The 19,616-nt window shown below is 45.9% G+C and overlaps 1 protein-coding gene across 5 annotated transcripts in view; it reads right to left on the bottom strand.

Annotated features, from left to right (window-relative positions):
- HERC3 (HECT and RLD domain containing E3 ubiquitin protein ligase 3) overlaps nt 1–19,616 on the bottom strand; it is a 112,782-nt gene that overhangs the window by 68,598 nt on the left and 24,568 nt on the right. For all 5 annotated transcript variants that reach the window (XM_073340669.2, XM_073340668.1, XM_073340670.2 and 2 more), the window contains exons 3-4: nt 2,246–2,405; nt 46–122 (exon numbers count right to left, since the gene is read on the bottom strand). In XM_073340669.2, coding sequence (XP_073196770.1) covers nt 46–122; nt 2,246–2,405 — 237 coding nt within the window. The remainder of the gene's footprint in view (nt 1–45; nt 123–2,245; nt 2,406–19,616) is intronic.

Below are 19,616 nucleotides of genomic sequence, written 5' to 3'. Positions count from 1 at the left end.
ATTATTATTATTATTATTAACACCATCGACTGAATGTGACAGTACCTGCCGCAAGAGCTAGGCAATGCCAATTGCCACAGGAAACCTGCAGTATCGTCTGTTGGTTCAGTTTCTTTATTAACCTAAAGAGGAAAGGTTTTTTTAAAATGTAACCACACACACAAGGAGATTAGAGTTCATCACATCTTGCCATCACACATGTTTATTCTAACCCCAAACCAATATTTTACCTGCAACATCTGTTTCCCCTACTGTGATATATAGTCCTAATTTTGAGGAGATTATAGTCACACCCATTTGGGTTACAAAGTAGTGGAGAGGCTAAAAACACCCCTGGACACTACAGACTTCAACTAGCTTTAATAGAGCCAAGCAAACTTTTTCAGTACAGCTGAGTTCTATCATTTGTAAATTGCTTAGAACAGCTCGTTCACAGCGTCTATAACGCTAGCCTCTGTCAAGCAACTGGTGTTTTTCTAGTGTCAATGAATGGGACGTGCAGTTTCTTTCCATTTACTAGCTTAAGGTCTTGCATGGAGAACGGCTTAAGGCTCATAAGATGTAGTTATTTCTTTGAAACATTCAGAAAATGGCACTGAGGGGGTTTCCATTTTTGCTTCAATGATTTTTGTATAACTCTGCTCAAGTCACAAGAGATGTTTTCCTAGCAGCCAGTACTGTAGAGTCAACCTGACATCTGCGAGCCAAGCTGGATTACTTCAGACCATGCATCATCAAGATTCTGAAACTGGAACTTCGTTAACCGTTTTGCTCATGATGCACAACCTAGAAGAGCTTTCAAGGTTCCTCGTCCATCTCTGTATTGGCTCTGCTGGGCTACCAGGAACAAGTAACAGAGAAAGCATATATCTGCCCCTAAAGTAAGGCGATCTGACTCAATACGTACAGGGACTAGGTAGCTGGATTAAGGTGATGTTTTTCATCATTTTTCAGATGATACCAAGCTTATTATGCTTTTTAAGACACTTTGAAATGATAGGAACAAATCAGATTAAACAAACGTTAAAAACATCAGCGCTATCTAAAGATTTCTGAGTAATATTAACGACAGTGCTGATATGGGCAGTTTCATAGTTCCTTATTAAACTGTGATGTGCCATAAACTCAACTAAGTGAAATGAGCGAATAGGCAACATTGTATGAGGTTTTCAAAATCACAGTGCTCATTCATACATCCAAGTTTACTTCTCTAATCTTGAAAGACAGATCCCATAGCACAAGAATTTTTAGGGAGTAAGAGGGTGATTGGGTGCTAATCAGCATTTTCATTGCATCCCAACTCCCCCCGCCCTTCTCACACAAAGTTCTAAAACATTATATCATCAGGGGAAAAAAGTATCTGCTAATTCATGCCCCATTTTTCCTCCTGAGAAACCAGAGTGGGAGGTCCATTTCGTCTGTGATACCGTCGTATAACGTACTGGGTTGTACAGCAGAACAAAAACTCATCTCTGGACCAAAAGGAACGAATGACTTGCAAGGTCCTTCACTTGTAGTTTTTATTGTGTTTAAAATTTCCCAAGAATTGACTGGTGTATATTACCAAAAATTAAAAAACACAAGTGAAAAATAAGTGCAAAAAAATTCAATTCCGTTTTCAGGGTCAAAATCGGGGTCACTAGGGAAGGATGAGAGGACAGAAAAAAGGCAATAGAGAAAGTAGGAATATTTCTCACCCAGAAGGCAAGATGGTTGCTCAGTACCCTGGGCGGCCCATGTTACTGAGCCGCCATCTCTCCTACTGATCCAGGGAGTTCCGACCCTTCTTTTATGAGTACTGGAGCACACACGTGCATGTGTATCTTCCACTACATTGCCTCCCTTTAACAGTCTTGCATTTACACTGAGACTAAATCATAATTAACATAAATAATGTAACGGACTGGATTGTCTTAACTTAATCCGTATTTTCATGTACTTGAAAGGACCAACATTCATTGCACCGGGGGGGGGGGGGGGGGAGGGTAGAGAATCAGTGAAAACCAAATAATAGCTTTTGTAAAACCTGAGATTTTTTCCAATAAAAACCAAACCCAAAGGGCCTTGATGACTTGATAAGCAGAATACAGATGGGGAGAAAAGTCCTCCCTTTATTACTCTTAAAACAAGGAGGGCACACTGAAGTTAATGAAAAGATTCACCCAGGCCCAGGAAGAAGAACTAGAAGATCTAACTTTATACCTTGCATGTGAAAACTTTAGCATTTAGTTCCTGTAAACTTTACCTTGGTACTGCCACAGAATCTTCTGTAGTCGTGATCCCCAGCTGTCCATCACTACCTGCACCCCAGGCAAACAGCTGGCCCTGGTCACTGAGTGCCACACTGTGAGACTCTCCGCAGGCAACATGGACTATGTGCTGATCTGCCAATGCTCCAATTTGCTCTGAGGAAGACAGGAAACCCACTAAGCAATAGGGCATCTCTCATATTTATGCATGGACATTACAGCCCTGTACATACACCACATATACTTGAGTATAAAGAAGACGTGTGTTTATACAGGACCTAGCATAATGAAATCCCGGGCTCGGTTGGGAAGCCCGCTACGCACAACTAGAATACAAACGATGAAACAAAAATTGAATTACACCTCTGTTTATGGTGCTTACCTGCATCCCCATCACCCATGGTATCGGATCACCTCATAACCTTTAATGTATTTCTCCTGAACTGTTTCCACAAACATGTTGCATTTGTGATCAATGTAGTTTTAAAAACCCAACACCCACACTGCAGCAGAGAAAGACAGAGTTTCAGAAGAGCTCAGGAACTAGCAGCTTCCACTGTGGCACATATCGCCCAATTTTCAGGGGAGCTCAGTACTCAACACGCCGGGCTCTCTTGAAAGTCTGGCCAAGACTGTGGCTGCTGAGATTTTTGAAAGTCTAGCCTGATGTAGCATGCGAGTAATGTGTATCAAAGCAAGTGTTATTAAGGTACAGATGCAGGGCATGTTGCAGCTAAGTATTTAGGGAGCTAATAAAGCGAGTTATTCATGAACTGGACTGTCCCCGTCTGAGATTGCCTCACTCAGCTCTCTTGTGAGGAACCAGTGAGTGATCTAGCAGGCCCCTCCAAAACTCCTCACTCCTTCCCTACTTTACCCATCTTCCTAATGCTAGCTCCACCACTCACCTCTCTTCCCTACTCGTTTCTTGGGGCAGTACCCAGCTTACCAAAGCTGAGCTGCTAGCATATCACACAGTACCCAGACTGAACCAGGTATAAATCAATCGACCCAATTAAATTACTACAAATTATAACACTCTCTCCTGTTTGCATCAAACAGTGAGTACATCAAGAGATTTTACAGAGGAGTAAAAGTCTGTCACCCTGCCATAAGAATATTGTCCTCAATTAATTTTTCACTACTAAGTCACTCTATGCATCTGAAATAGCTTTAATGCTATTGTAGCATCAGCGATCACGGCACTTTCATTACACAGGGGTTTTTTTAAGTGCTTACCTAATTAAATGGAAAATTCCTGTCTTGCAATAAGCTGGCACATGTTTGGTAGCAAAACTTTCCCACCAAACTTGTAAACTCAGAATTATTTTTTATTAGACAAAAATTAAATACAGATGGAGCTTTCAGACTGGACCAAAAAGGCTTTGCTCTGTAACATGCAGACAAGGGATTCATTTTCATAAGAAAACCAGATTGCCTACAGCAGGAGAGGGAAGGGAGGTGAGATTAAATTCTATGAAAATAGTGATCAGTACTTAGTAACTTAGTCTCTGTAATGGTAACTTTTTCTACCTAACTTAAGATTTTCACCTTGCCATATAACAGGAAAAGTGGCATGCCTAGCTCAGGACCCAGTTGCCAAGAGCAGCCATGTAAGTTACACACACGAGTCCCAGGTTTGGGCAGTTCAGTGCCCAACTGCAGCACTCTGTGGCCTGTTTTTTGCTATTTGCCCCACAAACACCTCTGGTACGTGCAATGCACCATGCTATAGAATCTACTGCTTCCCTGTTGAACAGTACAAAGTGTTACAGGCAATGGGCAACTACTTCCCTAACCCATCCTCCGTCACCCCCTCACAGAGTGTAGAAGACAGACCATTTAAATGTCTGATGCATGTTTACAGGTTCCCATTGGCAATGGCATGCGATAACTGGATGTCAGCAACAGGCACTACTGGATTGAAAATATGCAGAGGAGAAGGGTGTGGCTAGTGCTTTTTATTCCCACTATCTTCCTTTTACCATATTTGCTGGAGAATCATAGGCCCAGCTGAGGTAGTTTAATGCACAAAGTAAAATGGTGTGAATCCTTAGAGAATGGAAAAGTGTTTAAGTATCCAAGCAATTACGTTAAAGAGTCAACCTCATCTGACAGCTCTGTAACTCCAAACTGCAAGTGTTTATAGAAAACACACCCAGTCACATCCCTTCATTTCAGAGAACAGCCGCGCCCCACTGCAGCATCTATGTTCGGAGCCAGCGTGCCAGCTGGCAATCCCTGAGGGAGTTCTGAAATGTAGCTCTTCGGTCCACAGGGCCACTTTATTCACCAGCTCCCCGCTCACCCACTTTTCCTAGGAGAAGGTAACAAACTTTGGTTTATTTTAGGATCATCCTCATTAGATTTTTTTTTATACAAATTGGACCTAAGTATCAAGCCCTGTCAAGCTATACTTGGTGCAAGGTCTGTCCCAAGAGAGCTAGGGGTAAAGGTGGCTTGGCTTCCAGTGTACATTTAGATCAGCCCCAAGTTTGCTCTGATTTATTCCCGTCAGTGGCCCCAAGGGGCAATTTTAGCAACTGGAATGAAGAGATGCTGCAGCCACAGTCTCTACACAGGTGGAATTTTCCCAGCTGATAACATCCCCCAGCTTTACAGCCCCTTTGCATCAGTGGAGCAACACAGAAGGGTTAGTGTACAATGGTGAAGAGGCCCACTGTCTTCAAGACAGTTTGACTTCACAGCAGTGTAGGAGTAGTGCCCAGTTCTGGTAATTGGGACCCCTGCATTCTATTCTTGACCCTGCAGCCTTGGACAAAGGGAGCTTCTCATCGATTTCAATGGGAGCAGAGGTAGGCCCCTGCTGAATGGGAATGAAAATACCACCTTCAATCTCTGAGCTTTGGTTCCCTCCCCATCTATAAAACAGGGATAACATCTACTCCCCAAGGAAGCTTATTTGTAACACACTGTGAGATCCTTGGAGGCAAGGGCCTATTAGAAGTGCAAAATTTTAAGTCTCTCATGTTGACCGGGCTCACACGGTCAATTTAATTTTTGTTTTGATTTTTTAAATATTTCATTTAACTATTTTACTTAAAAACAATTTTAACAAAAAGAAACCTGATTTTAAAAAACTTGAATGTTTAACTAAATTCAAAAATTCATATGCTTGTTTTGTTAAAATATTATGTTTGCGGTTGAACAAAAAGATCCAGAAAAAATCCAGTGGTTGTTTTAGTTAAACAACCAACAAGAATGCACTTTTATGTAGAAATCCATGATTAAATCAAGTCTTCCTGACTAGTGATTTAAATCAATTTGATTTAAATCAAATCCACCCTGATTGTCTGCATGCAAGATAAAACCACTGCACCATTAATCAGGCCTTCCCTTCCCCGACGCAAGAGGCACCCTTTGGCATTTGCAAGACAGGTTTTCACCAGATGATTTATTATACATCTAGTACATATAGCACCAGAAGCAAGCCTAGTACTGCACAGATATAGAACAAAAAAGTTACCCCAAGAACTGTGCCATCTAAATGTAACAAATGTTATGCACTGAGGCTGCACTGGCAAAATTCAGATCCGTCATTCTCCACTGATGGTGACAACTGGTGGAAACGGCAGTGTAGACAAGGTGCAGGCTTTTCCAACACATTGGTGTGCCTTCCCAGCTGAGACACCACACCTCCTCCAAGGCTTGGCAACAGCAGCTTTGCAATGTAGGTTAGGTGAAATGACCAGCAGTTACCAGCTTACTGCCTGAGGGCGATGAGTGCTGCTCATGATATATCTGACAGCTAGTGTTACACAGGGCATGTATGGTCCCATACAGTGCCCACACGCCACACCAAGAGAGTACTAAGGCTGCAACTTGAATCGCTCAAAAGGCAGGAAATGCCGAAGTCGGCCCGTGTAACTCATTCTGCCTCCTTGTGCATAAGCATTATGACCATGTTTAATAAATGCCACTCACTCCCCGGGGGTCCAGCCGAAATAACAGCACGTGACTGCACAGCAACACAGACACAATAAAAAATACATAATAAAAAAACAGTTGTGTGTGGGGGTCCAACAAAACGAGACTGGGAAGCGGAGGGTTACGGTGTCTTCATACCTCACACTAACTTTTAAATCAAACCCCATTTTCAAAGTACCTGGTGGGATGAGTCCCCAGACATGTCACCCTCCCCCCAGCATGTCTTTGGAGAATGCCACCTCCCCTCACCCATGCACATATGAAGTCACTCTATTTTAAGGCTGACAGCAACCACGCACATTGACTCAGCCAATTAGAAAAGTCACCTTTGCAGTGCAGAACACGGAGGTGGCTGTGCTGGTCTGAATCACAGCAGCGTGGATGAAGTCAACCACAGTGATTCAGGATCTGTGGATTTTGTTCCAGAAAGAGCCGGATAACTCAAATATAAAGATTTTTTATAGCCAAGAAGAAACCCAGGTTATGGCAATAAGCAGCAGAATCCCTAGTTAACAACAGAAAAAACAGTGCTCGGCTAAGCGACTAGGGTTGCCGGGCGTCCAGTTTTTGATTAAAAGTCCGGTTGACGGCGCAGCGGGGCTAAGGAAGAGGCTCCCTGCCTCCCCTGGCTCCGCACGGCTCCGGGAAGCAGCCGGAATGTCCGGCTCCTAAGTGCGGGGCAGCCAGGGAGGCTCCATGTGCTGCCCCTGCCCTGAGCGGCGGCTCCGCAGCTCCCATTGGCCGGGAACTGCAGATCCCACTGGACCCTCCACCTAGGAGCTGGACATGCTGGCCACTTCCGGGAGCTGCCTGAGGTAAGCCCCGACTGGCCTGAGCCTGCACCCCAAGCCCCCTCCCGCACCCTAACTCCCTGCCCCAGGCCTGAGCCCCCTCCAGCACCCAAACTCTCTCCCAGAGCTCGCACCCCTCACCTCCTCACACACCCCAAGCCCCTACCCCAGCCCAGAGTCCCCTCCCACACTGAAAATCCCTCCCAGAGCCCACCCCCAAGCCTCTGTCCCAGCCCTGAGCCCCCTCCCACACCCCAAACCCCTCATCCCCAGCCCCACCCCAGAACCTGCACCCCCAGCCAAAGCCCTCACACTCTCCCACATTTCAACACCCAGCCCCAGTCCAGAGCCCTCTCCCGCACCCTGAACCCCTCATTTCTGGCCCCACACCAGAGCCCACACCCCCAGCCCACACCCCAACCCCCTGACCCAGCCTGGTGAAAGTGAGTAAGGGTGGGGGAGAGTGAGCGATGGAGGGACGGTGGATGGAGTGATTGGGGGTTGGGCCTCCAAGAAGGGGTGGGGCCTCAGATAAGGGCAGGGCAGGGGGTGGGGCAAGGATGTTTGATTTTGTGCAGTTAGAAGTTGGCAACCCTGTAAGTGACTAGGATCATGAAGGAGCGTAACAGGCTTTGCCTGAAACACTCTACTCTGGTTGCTTCTGGGAAAGCTTTGATTGACTCACTGAGGCAGGTGGCTCATTATCTGGTCTGGATCCAAGGGAGATGGGGACAGGGGGGAAGTGAGGGTCATCTAGGATGTGGGCTGAGAAGCCTGAGAGAGGAATCCTGGGAGCAGCAAAGTTTGGGGAAGTTTGAGCCTATTTATTTATGTTCCCTGATTGTTGTTTTGTTAATAAAGCCAAAACTCAAATGGGGTAGTTACTAAAAACAACGCTGGCAAGTCAGGCAATTCAGAATTAAATTTCAAACTAAAATGTTTTCAAATTAAGGCATGTTCAAAGCACCGGGCTGCTGAGTGTTTACTCAGTGAAGGTACTAACAGCAACCTTAACTTTTCCCTTTAGCTCTCTCTGTTCTCTGCTTGATTAAGGGAGATCAAAAAAAGAAAGATCACATGAAAGAAACTTAGCTATTCCCTGTTCTATTGCACAAGCAGTTAGAATAATATAGTATTGTGTTGCAAGATGATCTAGTAACACCACTTAGTTCTTATAAGGTCTGATCCAATGACCACTGAAGTCAATGGGTTCTTTCCACTGAGCTCAGCAGGTGTTGGCTGAAAAGCGCTATGTGGCCTGGACCAGTCATTCACCGGCATTTCATCACAGCACTTTACAAAAGGTGGTCAAGTGTCAACAGCAGGTCACAAATCTCCAGAGAATGAGGGCTTGGTGTATTAAACACGAACATTCAGCTGGCATCCCACCACCAACCTTCTCATCACGGGCTTCCAACAGATGCTTCTGCACCTCCTCATAATGGCCCTATTTCTACAGTACACAGTGTTGTACCAATAAAATAAAAACCAGCAGGATCTTATTAAAGGGAAAAAGGCAAAATACCACATTTACTGTGAATACAGAAAGAATCATAGTAAGCAGTTAGTTATAGTTATAACATTCCATTCAATCTCAAATTTATTCTCACATTCATTCATACAAACATACACACACACACACAGGTTCTGCAAGGTTGTTATCATAGTTACCAGCCTTAGAGTTGCTCATGCCAAGCCACTGGCCAGGTGGCCTGGACATGAGGAGGGAGCAGGGCCTTGTCAGATGCTCATCTGATGCTCCTGGAAGTTGGTTTGCAGAATCAGACCCCAAAATTCTCACTTTTTAGTGTCTATTTTTATAGGAATTTCTTCCTATGCCAGTCTATGGGAATTGCTTCATCATGCTGTTGCTGAATCAATCAGCAGATAGCACATTCCTGACGGCTCCAAGATGTTATCTTGTTCTTTGGTTCTCCCATTCTTGAGGCTGTTGGGTGGATTCCAGTCTGCCCTCCGGGTGGGGTCCTCTGGTTATTTCCACTTGACACCTTCTTCAGCCGATGGACACTGGATTCTTAGGCTGGCACCTCCCTGATCATTCAGTTATTATCCACACCAAGCATCCATCCACATACATCCTCTATCTCTATTTTAATCACAATGGTTAATACAACAAAAGGGCGGGGAGTCTCTGGGTGCTGTTTCTGTTGTTAGAGTATTGTTTTGAGTCTCTCTCTCTGTGAATTGCTTTGAGAATAGACTCTGTCTTAGAATGCACTAACACAATTAGCAGCTTGCAAGTTTCACACATAGAGGGAGAGAAACAGCACCAAAAACCAAGAGACCTCTTAATTAGTAATACCCTGGAATTTAAACTCTGGGGAATCAAACTCATTTGTGATTTTAATACAGAACTTCTTTAATATGATCCAACAACAGAAGCCTGTGCTTTAAGCCTCATTGAAGTCAACTGAGTTTAAAACATGCTTAGACACCCTGCTGAATTGGTGCCTGCAAGACTCAGGTAACACAACAGTTCAACTGATTGTAATCAAAAGCACTCAAAGGTAAAAACCTACCAAGAACTCTCTCTCCTCATCACACTCTGATCACCTCTCTGTGGTTTGTCAGCACCACCCACATCATCTGATCAGTTGCAATCTTTACCACTGTGTTATCTATAAGTATAATTGGTAGCTCCTCAGTCTGTTATTTCTAACATCCGTAAAGCAACATTCATGCTAAAGGTGCCGTAAATACCAACACAACTTTAGGACACTCCTAAGATGCCATTCCTGTTAAGTTTGCCTGGAGACCTGTGAAGGCCGAAACCAATCTATCACCGCTCCGGATGACTGATAGCCCATTTTCAGACAGGTTTCAGAGTAACAGCCGTGTTAGTCTGTATTTGCAAAAAGAAAAGGAGTACTTGTGGCACCTTAGAGACTAACCAATTTATCTGAGCATAAGCTTTCGTGAGCTACAGCTCACTTCATTGGATGCATACTGTGGAAACTGCAGAAGACATTATATATTCATGGTCTCTGTATATATAATGTCTTCTGCAGTTTCCACAGTATGCATCCGATGAAGTGAGCTGTAGCTCACGAAAGCTTATGCTCAAATAAATCGGTTAGTCTCTAAGGTGCCACAAGTACTCATTTTCAGACAGGAAACGACACACGGCACCAACTCAAAAGTTCACTCATATTCACAGGAGGAATACCACTCCTGCAGACCAGGGTGTGACACTATGGCTGATCTCTCAACACCCTTTGGACAACAGGGTTACTGGCCCTTTCCCATGCATGGATCAGCAGCCCTGGCCAGGAAGCTGAAAGCTACATTCTTATTGAGTAGAAGCATCGGTGGGAAAAAGAGAGTAACAAGTAAATTCAGGAGTCCATCTCCACACCCACCTTCTTCTCCACTTGATCACAGATTAACAAACTACTCTTTAGCTCAACCAGAGTTGCTGCAATTATGCACCAGATTGGCCTTTCGTCCTCTCCACTTTGTGACTGTGGGGAAGAATCACAGACAATAATTCATCTGATAGAAGAGTTCCCAACTTGGCATTTGAAGGGCAGTTTACATCACCTACCCTCCCTTGATACAGAGACTATCCTCTGGTCTTTGAGCTTGGATGTCTGCATATGAGAAGAAGAAAACTGTCTCTGTATGCTCAGCCGCCTCAAACACCAAAGTATAATCCCCTGGAACTTGCGAGGCTTGCTCTTTCTTATATCCATCCAATGGCCATGCTTTACAATTCCCAAATTTGAGGCCCCTTTTAATGCTTCTGGAGAGGAAAGGTGGGGGAGAAAGAGAACAGGAAGTTTCATTGGAACCAAAATCTTCTGCAACAAAATCTTCCGGCAGCCAGATTTGGTCTTTTAGGAGGCAGCTCCATTCACATCTGAAGCCTAATTCACCACTAGTGCGGATCAGTTAGCTGCATCAACAATGGAAGCTGCAGTGCAGCAAGGCCTTTGGTATGTTCACTACAGTGCCATCTGAATTGCACTGGAAGGGAAAGAGAAATGGAAACAGATACAAATAAAATGTTGCATCATGAAATAACAATTTTAGGAGTGGGGAGAAGAGAGAGAAATGGAAATTTTAAAGGAAAGGTAAGGCAGCGGCAACTGTCCTGGGGCATGTTGTGATCACCAGAGGAGCTACAGACTCCAGCAAATCAAGGCTGGTGACTGCCAGGCAATGGGGCCTCAACTTCTGCTGTCTTCTTTCATCCAAGGCACTCTAATGATGCTTATCTGCCTATATGTAACGTGTGCCACTTCACACTGAACATGGCCTGAGTAAACCCTGCTCCAGTTTATGAAGCTACTTATGGTAGGGCTAAATATAAGAATTCAGGAGCAAAACGTGACATGTTCCCTGCTCATCTGTATACCCAGAATAGCTGACAGCTCAGAGCAGCCCCGGGGCATCACACTGCATCTACTTCATCAGCTACCCCAACTCAGCAGCCATAGGCACAGCTGACGGTCATGAAGGTGAAGTTTCCTCTTGGCCATACATGGCTGCCTGGTCCTCAGCTGTGCCCAGCCCTTGGGAATGTTATGAGCACTCTCAATGCCTCATCGACAACCCAGAGACAGGCTGGTTCTCTCGCAGCTGACAATCAGCTAGAGATGGTTCTTAAAATGGCCACGTGCACATACAAGGCTCCTGAGGACAGGCCATCGGTTGGGAGAAGAAAGCCCTGTTGGGATAAACACTCTCCCTTCCCACATGGGTAAGGCTAAGATTTTGTCATGCATATTTTTTGTAAAAGTCACAGACAGGTCACGGGCTATAAAGAAAAATTCATGGAAGCCTGTGACCTAGTGGTGACTTTTACTAAAATGATTCATGACAAAATGGGGGGCTGGGGGGGGGGATTGCCCCCCACAGCGGCTCAGAGCTCGGGGGGCCCCCACCATCTCTGGCAGCAGGAGCATCCCACAGTTCTTAGCCGCCACAGGCCGTGAGGGGACCCTGCAGCACCCAGTCACCGTGAGCTGAAGTCACGGAGGTCTCTGGAAATCACAGATTCCATGACTTCCAGACCTCCGTGACAAAACCGTAGCCTTACACGTGGGTCATGTGGCAGCAGTGGCAGCTCACCTTCTACAAGGGGACCACCACCAGTGATAGGAGCAGGAATCCCACCTCCCCAGCTCTTTTCCAGGGTCAGAGAAGGAGAGGTCAGCCCCCGGCAAATGGTTTATTTTTTAGTTATAACTAAATAACTAAGAGGTGGCCAGGAACGGGGGAGCGAAGACAGGTTCCTCTCTTTCCCTCCCACAGCAGTTGCACAATGGGGTTAATACAACCCCTGTAAATTGTAGTGACTTCTGATGCCAGCTGGGGAGGGCAAAAGAGAAGGGAACCAATATGAGGCAAGCAGCACTACTCAGGAGGCAGAAAGCATCTCCACCACCCACCACTCCATGACGGGAAAATCGGATCACCCGCCTTGCTTGCACACTGGTTTTCCCCAATCAGGCAGGCTCAGTAATCAGCTGCCTTAGCACAGCATGCGAAGGCTTACCTGTCTTGAGGGCTGGATGGACATATAGATTAAAGGGCTTGGACATTAACACTAACATCATCTACAGCTTAATAAAAAAAATCACAAGAGCCTCTGTCCATGTAATACTGCCCACAGGGGTGTATTATGGTGATTATTGAATACCTTCCCCACAGTATCTGGTATTTATCATTGTGGGCACCTAGATACTCAAGCTGAAGGGCCATTGGTCTGCTGTAGTATGTCAACAAAGAGAACGATGTTCCATGGCAGGGGAGTGGGTCTTAGCTCCGGCACAGCTTAGACAAACCTGCCAGGGATGGTCTAGGTTTCCTTGGTTCTGCCTCAACACAGGGGGCTGGACTTCACTTCTCGAGGTCCCTTCCAGCCCTGCATTTCTATGATCATTTCTCTTAGAACTGGTTCCCTCCTCTCCAATGCAATCCAGATCAATTTCACAAATACTGCTCAAGAATATCCTGCTACTAAGAGGGCAGAGGGATTTAAAACAGCATTTCATACGGTTACTGACATTTTAAAATGACTTAAGTAACCCTCAGCCCTGAGATAGACTGATGTCATTTACACACATTCAGAGTAATATGAGACAGTTCCCTGGTGTGGATTGGCGTTTACTCGGACCCGGGTTCATGAATCACTTTTGGTTAGCTTTAGGGAGATAAATTCATGAGAAAGCACATTCCAACCACATTGTTGCTTTAGCAATGATACGTAAGGGAATAAAGTGGTAGTTTGAGGAAGTATAGGATGTGCAATGAGGCAGTGATTTCACAGCTCCCAGATAGATACAGTATGAAAACAACTTGCTGTCTCTGGAACCAGCTAGCTTAAAAAAAGGGGGGCAGGGATTCTTGCTGTAGTGCTTGTGAATATATTCAGGGTGTTTGGAGAAAACATCAAAATGCTGGACATTCTCATTGCCACGGGGCTAAAGTACAAATGAGTCATAAAAATACCGTAGCTAGAACATAGGCATTAATGGAAAACTCCAGTCTTCTCTTGTAAACACAGTAAAAACATTGTGAAGTTCAAGGCTAAACAATTCAGTAATTTAATAGTGGTTGTTCACTAGAAGAGCAGTGGTGAGGCATAAAGAAATATGCTCCCCAACATTAGTGCAGGAGTAAGGCCAGGAATCTGTAATGATATTACACTAAAGAAACAAAAAGAATAAATTTAGTTTTCTTTGTCTGCACAACATTCAAAGGGCATTCTAAGCCCTTGTGTAGAAGGAGCAGCTGGAGTAAGTCAACTGATTATCCTGACAAAAAAAAGTGCTTTGTTCATGGTTTGAGTGGAACTGAGGAACTGTAGAATGCAGGTTTACATCTGAGGTTACAGTTGCTGGGTAATTACCAGGCCTCTGGGACATTTCAGGTCTTGTCAGAAGAGAAACAGCAACAAGCAAGTGCCAGGTGGATTACAATTTTCCCCTAACTTGCTAGAATCTGTCCTACTGCTCCCTTAGCTAAGAGTTAAAACTCGCAGCACTATTTTCTTTATTGTCTCACTGGAAAAACAAAATGAACGTTAATCAGAGTTTATACACTTTGGGGGACGGGGGGGAACTAGGGTGAAGGAGACAAAGGATGCCAAAGTTAAACAATCAATAATGGGAATGTTGACTTTCATCTTTATGTATCCCACAAATTGTTCTAGCAGAGGCATGTTTCACACAAAGGTAGATCAGGTAAACGTGTGATTGTGATTATGAATGATGATCTGCGGGTGTCCTTACAGGGGTAAAGGGGCTGGACTGTTTTCTGAAGGGAGGTTAACTTTTTCTGTGATTGCAGAAGAGATATTTCTGACCACTTCGACATTTTTCCATCTGCAATCTCTGATGCTTAACAAGTTCAGTGGTCCCAAAATGGTTTGTGCTCCTCTGCTCGGGTTTCCCTCACCCAGAAAGGTCATGCAGGACAAGACCATAAAGTAGGAGCATCCTCTGATTGGCTCCTGCAGAACCGACTCCTAAAAGCAGAATCGCTGTGTTTCTGCTGCAGAGAGTGCAGAACGCAGAGTTGACAGTGGGACTGTGCGTTATTCCCAGTGCACTGTGGAGGTCTATTTTGCAGTGCAGAGGAGATGAGAGAGGGCTTGGAGGTGGGACAAATACAAACCAGGAGAGCAAATCTGCCACAGGCCTAAGGAAGTGCACTACGGCAGCTCTGAGCTGTGCTGCCGCTCCCTGTGTAGGCGGGGGGAAGAATCTTGCACATTCCCTTTAGCTCCCTCATGAAATGCCTCTTTACTTGGGCTGCATGGGTGGGAGCACCAAGCCCAGAGAGTCACTGGTGTTTAAAGTGCCTTTATTTCCTCTCCTTCCTGTTTCAGTTTGTCTTTCTGCAAACAAGAAAGGAAACTGAGGGGGAAGAGGGGAGCACAGCTGCAAACCAACAACCCTCCCAATTGTGCCACTCCTGCCATCCTGCCAAGTGGCTCTCCAATTTACCCCACGGCTCACCCAGTCCGTACAGTCACCAACCCTGCCTTGCCCCCAGCCACCGCTTTCCATCTGTGACCTGCTCCCTCCTGGGCTGCTTCCAGTGAGTGCAACAACTCCCGTTCGTGCTCCTCCCACAGTCTAAATGAAGCAGCCCTGGCACAGCTAACTCCTCAACCACCTGCAAGAGGTTAAGCGGGGACCAAGCCTCCGCACGGCCTTTCCAGTCAAGATGCACATCTGTTCGCAGGTTATGATTAACAGATGAGCCAGAGCGAGCACTGAGATTTCCAGGCACAGCTAACCCTGTACTGGAGTTTAGAATAAGTGCAGCTCAATTTGCAGAATACAGGCGGTCAGGGACAGAGAAATCCAGAGGATAGGGATCATTCTGTGGCTATTCCTACAACTCCCCAGAACCCCTTTTTTTTTAAAAAAAAAAGTAAAGCTTAATTACATGTCAAGCCTCTGGGCTGTGCCGATAGACTCCACAATGCAAACTGAAGCACTAATGCCTTGTCGATCTGCAGCTCTCCAGGCAATGGTGGTAAGGGAAGCATGGTTTTCTTTGCTTCCTGTTGCTAGAGGAAAGGTGCAAGCTTCCTTCCCCACCCCACCCCACCACCATCTTAATATTATAGGCTCCTTGGGACATGGCCCATTTGAAAAAGTGGGCCCTTGTAGGACGTGAGGACCAAGGACCCACAACACCAAATGGAGCTCCTGGCACTATACGTCCAGGTACGAGGAAAAAAACCTGAATAAACAGCGCCTGTGTCTTTTAAATGGCTTAGCACACTTCTGGTGCGGCATGAATAATTAGCATGGTGAGCCACTTCACGCTGTTACACAGCATACCATATGTTGGAATGGTGCCAAATTGGTGTGGCCATACTGAACGAACGGTGAGCACATGGCTTCACATGACTGAACTGCAAAAGAAGATTCTGGGAGCAAAATCTTTCTCTTAGCATCAGACAGATGGCAGAGGTGAAACTGACTGGCTCCATGCTGCGTGTATGATCAGTACTGATCTTTGGGTCAGCAAATATATCCACCTGAAAGCAAAGAACACGTGTAGAACACCCGAAGGGGAGCATGGGCTGACGGGGGCATCTCGACCCTGTTGAAGGACATCACGCAGGGGGCTGAAGTGAATGATTGGTAAGGGAGCGAATGTGGGGTAATATTCAGTTGGCACCACTCTGCAGTCTCCTCCTAAAGTATTAATTAGGTTAAAAATGAGTAGCTACACACCCACCGGGCACGCTTTTAAGACATGTGACTCCTTTGAGGAAAAAGAGTATAAAAATCAAGCAAATTAAATTACTGTTGGGGAATTCCTTAATTGACGCTTAAAGAAGCAACGCTGCTAGGCAGAATGGCCAAAACTCTGCTCCGTGGTCTCAAGTAGGCCTGTGAGCCAGAGGGGTTTCCAGGCAGCCAAGGCCTTGCCTCGAGGGAATCCGAGACAGACCTGAGGGCTGAGGAGACCAGACCTGGAGAAAAGAAGTCGTCCATAGAATTTGGTAACCACCTTCTCTGTTTGCCAAGCAGGAACTGTGTGAGGCCAGCACAGGGCCTGTTTGTGTATGTTTGCGAAAGAGAGGCTCACTAAGAGGAATGTATAGCTCTTATTGTATAGGTTTCAGAGTAACAGCCGTGTTAGTCTGTATTCGCAAAAAGAAAAGGAGTACTTGTGGCACCTTAGAGACTAACCAATTTATTTGAGCATAAGCTTTCGTGAGCTACAGCTCACTTCATCAGATGCATATCGTGGAAACTGCAGCAGACTTTATATATACACAGAGAATATGAAACAATACCTCCTCCCACCCCACTGTCCTGCTGGTAATAGCTTGCTCATATTCTCTGTGTATATATAAAGTCTGCTGCAGTTTCCACGATATGCATCTGATGAATATTACCAGCAGGACAGTGGGGTGGGAGGAGGTATTGTTTCATATTCTCTGTGTATATATAAAGTCTGCTGCAGTTTCCACGATATGCATCTGATGAAGTGAGCTGTAGCTCACGAAAGCTTATGCTCAAATAAATTGGTTAGTCTCTAAGGTGCCACAAGTACTCCTTTTCTTATTGTATAGTTCTTTCACGTCTAACATAGGAGTTATGTGCTTAATGTAACCCTTTACCGCTTCTGTAATTCCTTCTCGAATAAACTGCCGTGTATGCCAATTAATTACTGTGGACCTTTTTCACTGGTATGACAGTAATCTGCTCCACTGGGAGCCAGTGAAGATCCATTCGGGGTAATAGCCCCCTGGTGCCAACACCATACACCCAACAAGAACCCTTGCCTAGTGCCCCTCAACCTGTTCTGACACTTCCATGCAAAAGCAACTGCTGTTGAAGTTACATGCCCCTTTGGGCAGCTGCACAAGTTGTGGGTCATACTGGGCAGCCAAGGCTCAACGTGAGATTGGACTCTAAGGAACCCATGCCAGAGGAGAAAGATCTTCTACACCCATGGGTGACTCAGTCGAAATTTACAAATTAAGTCTTGGGGAGCACATTTATATCTACTCCAATAGAAAGTAATCATGTGAAGTTGGAGATGTGGAGACATTAAACTGGTAACTCTCAGGGGGGAAGGGGAGGGGAGAGAAGAGAAGAGCACAAAGGGGAGGAAATACCCTGTCTTTGCAGAGGGTCCTTTCAATGGGGCTCTTCCACTTCTAACTGCTCTGATCTGCCAATTCTGTACAAGTGCTTGAATTAGGGAGAAGGGAGTTTGCAGAAAAGGAGTACTTGTGGCACCTTAGAGATAACCAATTTATTTGATAATGAGCTTTCGTGAGCTACAGCTCACTTCACTCAAATAAATTGGTTAGTCTCTAAGGTGCCACAAGTCCTCCTTTTCTTTTTGCGAATACAGACTAACACGGCTGTTACTCTGAAACCTGCAGAAAAGGAGACATCTCTAAAAGTTCTACTCTTACAGCCTATCCCCATTGGGTCTGATACCCCAGACTGGAGGGAGGACCAGAGTCCAGCCTGTCAGACTGGGATTTTACCGGCTGTTCCTGTATGATTTTTGTATTACAGCCATGTGCCTGCCTGAGGTGAAAATACACTCGACCTCTTTAGTAACCACTTTCTGAGACCTCTTGCATCTCCAGAGCTGCTCTCTGTAAGTGTGGGACACTCATCCAGAAGGAGCTACCTGAACACACACACTCCATCCTACTGTTTGATGTTTAAGGACATTGACAGAAGGAGGCTTTATAAAGTGACCATCTAATTTATCAATGAACAGATGTGGGGCAGGAGAAATCACTAGTCAGCTGGAATTAGGACAGGGACAGAAAGTGGGACATTCAGAAGTGCTCAGTGCTGGTCTAACTCTGCTCGCACTGAAGTGGCTGGTGAAACTTCCATTGATTTCAACAGGAGCAGAGTTAGGTTGATGTGCAGCACTTTTGAAAGTCCCACCCAGAATGTTGCTAAAGAGCAGATGTCACCGAGGGAAGGAACCATCTGGGCCGTGACGACAGAATGGCACGATCCCAAAACGCTACTGGAGGCTTTTGATGCAGCAACTGCAAAAGTCTCCACAGGGCAATAACGAGTGGGGATGGGAATCTCCCCTTAGAGATGCAGACTGTTGGGGGCCTGATCCTACCCCCACTGAAGTCACTGAGATTTTCCCCACTGACTTCAGAAGGCTAAGGACCGCCGAACATTTTCCCTGTTCTCTGAGACAGCAAAGCTGGGCAGTAGGGCAACGAAAACCTTTCCACATTCCAGGTGGGGCTCGGCAGCTGCCTTTCCAGCCAAGGCTGCCTGGGAGACGCAACGAATCTGTGCCTACCCTCTGGCCAGCTTGGGTTCAACGGCCTCCTAGGGGACCCTGGCCCACTTCTGGGGCTACTCCAGCCAGCCACAAACCCACTGGCACAGCTGGGATCACAGGCTATTTGCACTGCTGAAGCCACAGCCAGGGTTGTGCCAATAAGCCGGCAGGAGTTTGGGTACGTACTGGGCCCCAAAGCCTAGACCAAAGGAGAAGGCAGTAAAGTAACAGCACTGGCTTTAAGTTTAAGCAAAGCAAAGAGCTAGGCTGTGAGGTCCTCTCCCTATGCAGCCCTTTCCAGCAACGCTCAACAACTGGCCACCAGACTTCCCCACCTGCTTTCCACCTTGCCCCGCCCCCCCGACCTCACACATGCAGGTGCTAAGATCGGAAGCGAATGCAAATGCATTACCCAGTCCCTCCCCCGCCAGCACTTTGGGTCACCAGTGAGTCTACCCTTTCCGTAGCTCCCCTAACTATAAAGTGAAGCCTTATTTATGGATTCACAGTTTGCTAACAGAGAGTAGGACAATAAGCCGGGTCATTTCGATTTCTAGCCATAAAAATCCAGATAGTGAGGGGGAAGGAGGCAGTTCCTATTGTCCCTACTCACAAGTTAAGCTGAGTAATTTAGGCCCTGACCTTGCAGGCAGGCCTCCTGCCGCCAACGGAGCAGCAAGCTGGAAGCCTTCAGGAGCTTTAAAACTTCTCTCACCATTCAGACTCTTGTATGGGTATAAAGGAACTAGGAATTTGAGATGGGAAGATGCTTTCCTTTCTTTTAGAGTACTGCGCTCCTGAGCATCCCCAGCTGCTTTTCACATAGCAAGCTCTAAACCCTGGAGAG

The sequence above is a fragment of the Lepidochelys kempii genome, chromosome 4 (assembly GCF_965140285.1).
Source record: "Lepidochelys kempii isolate rLepKem1 chromosome 4, rLepKem1.hap1, whole genome shotgun sequence".
NCBI lineage: Eukaryota > Metazoa > Chordata > Testudines > Cheloniidae > Lepidochelys > Lepidochelys kempii.
The sequence above is the reverse complement of the archived record's forward strand: the minus strand, read 5'-3'. Positions and strand labels throughout refer to the sequence as shown.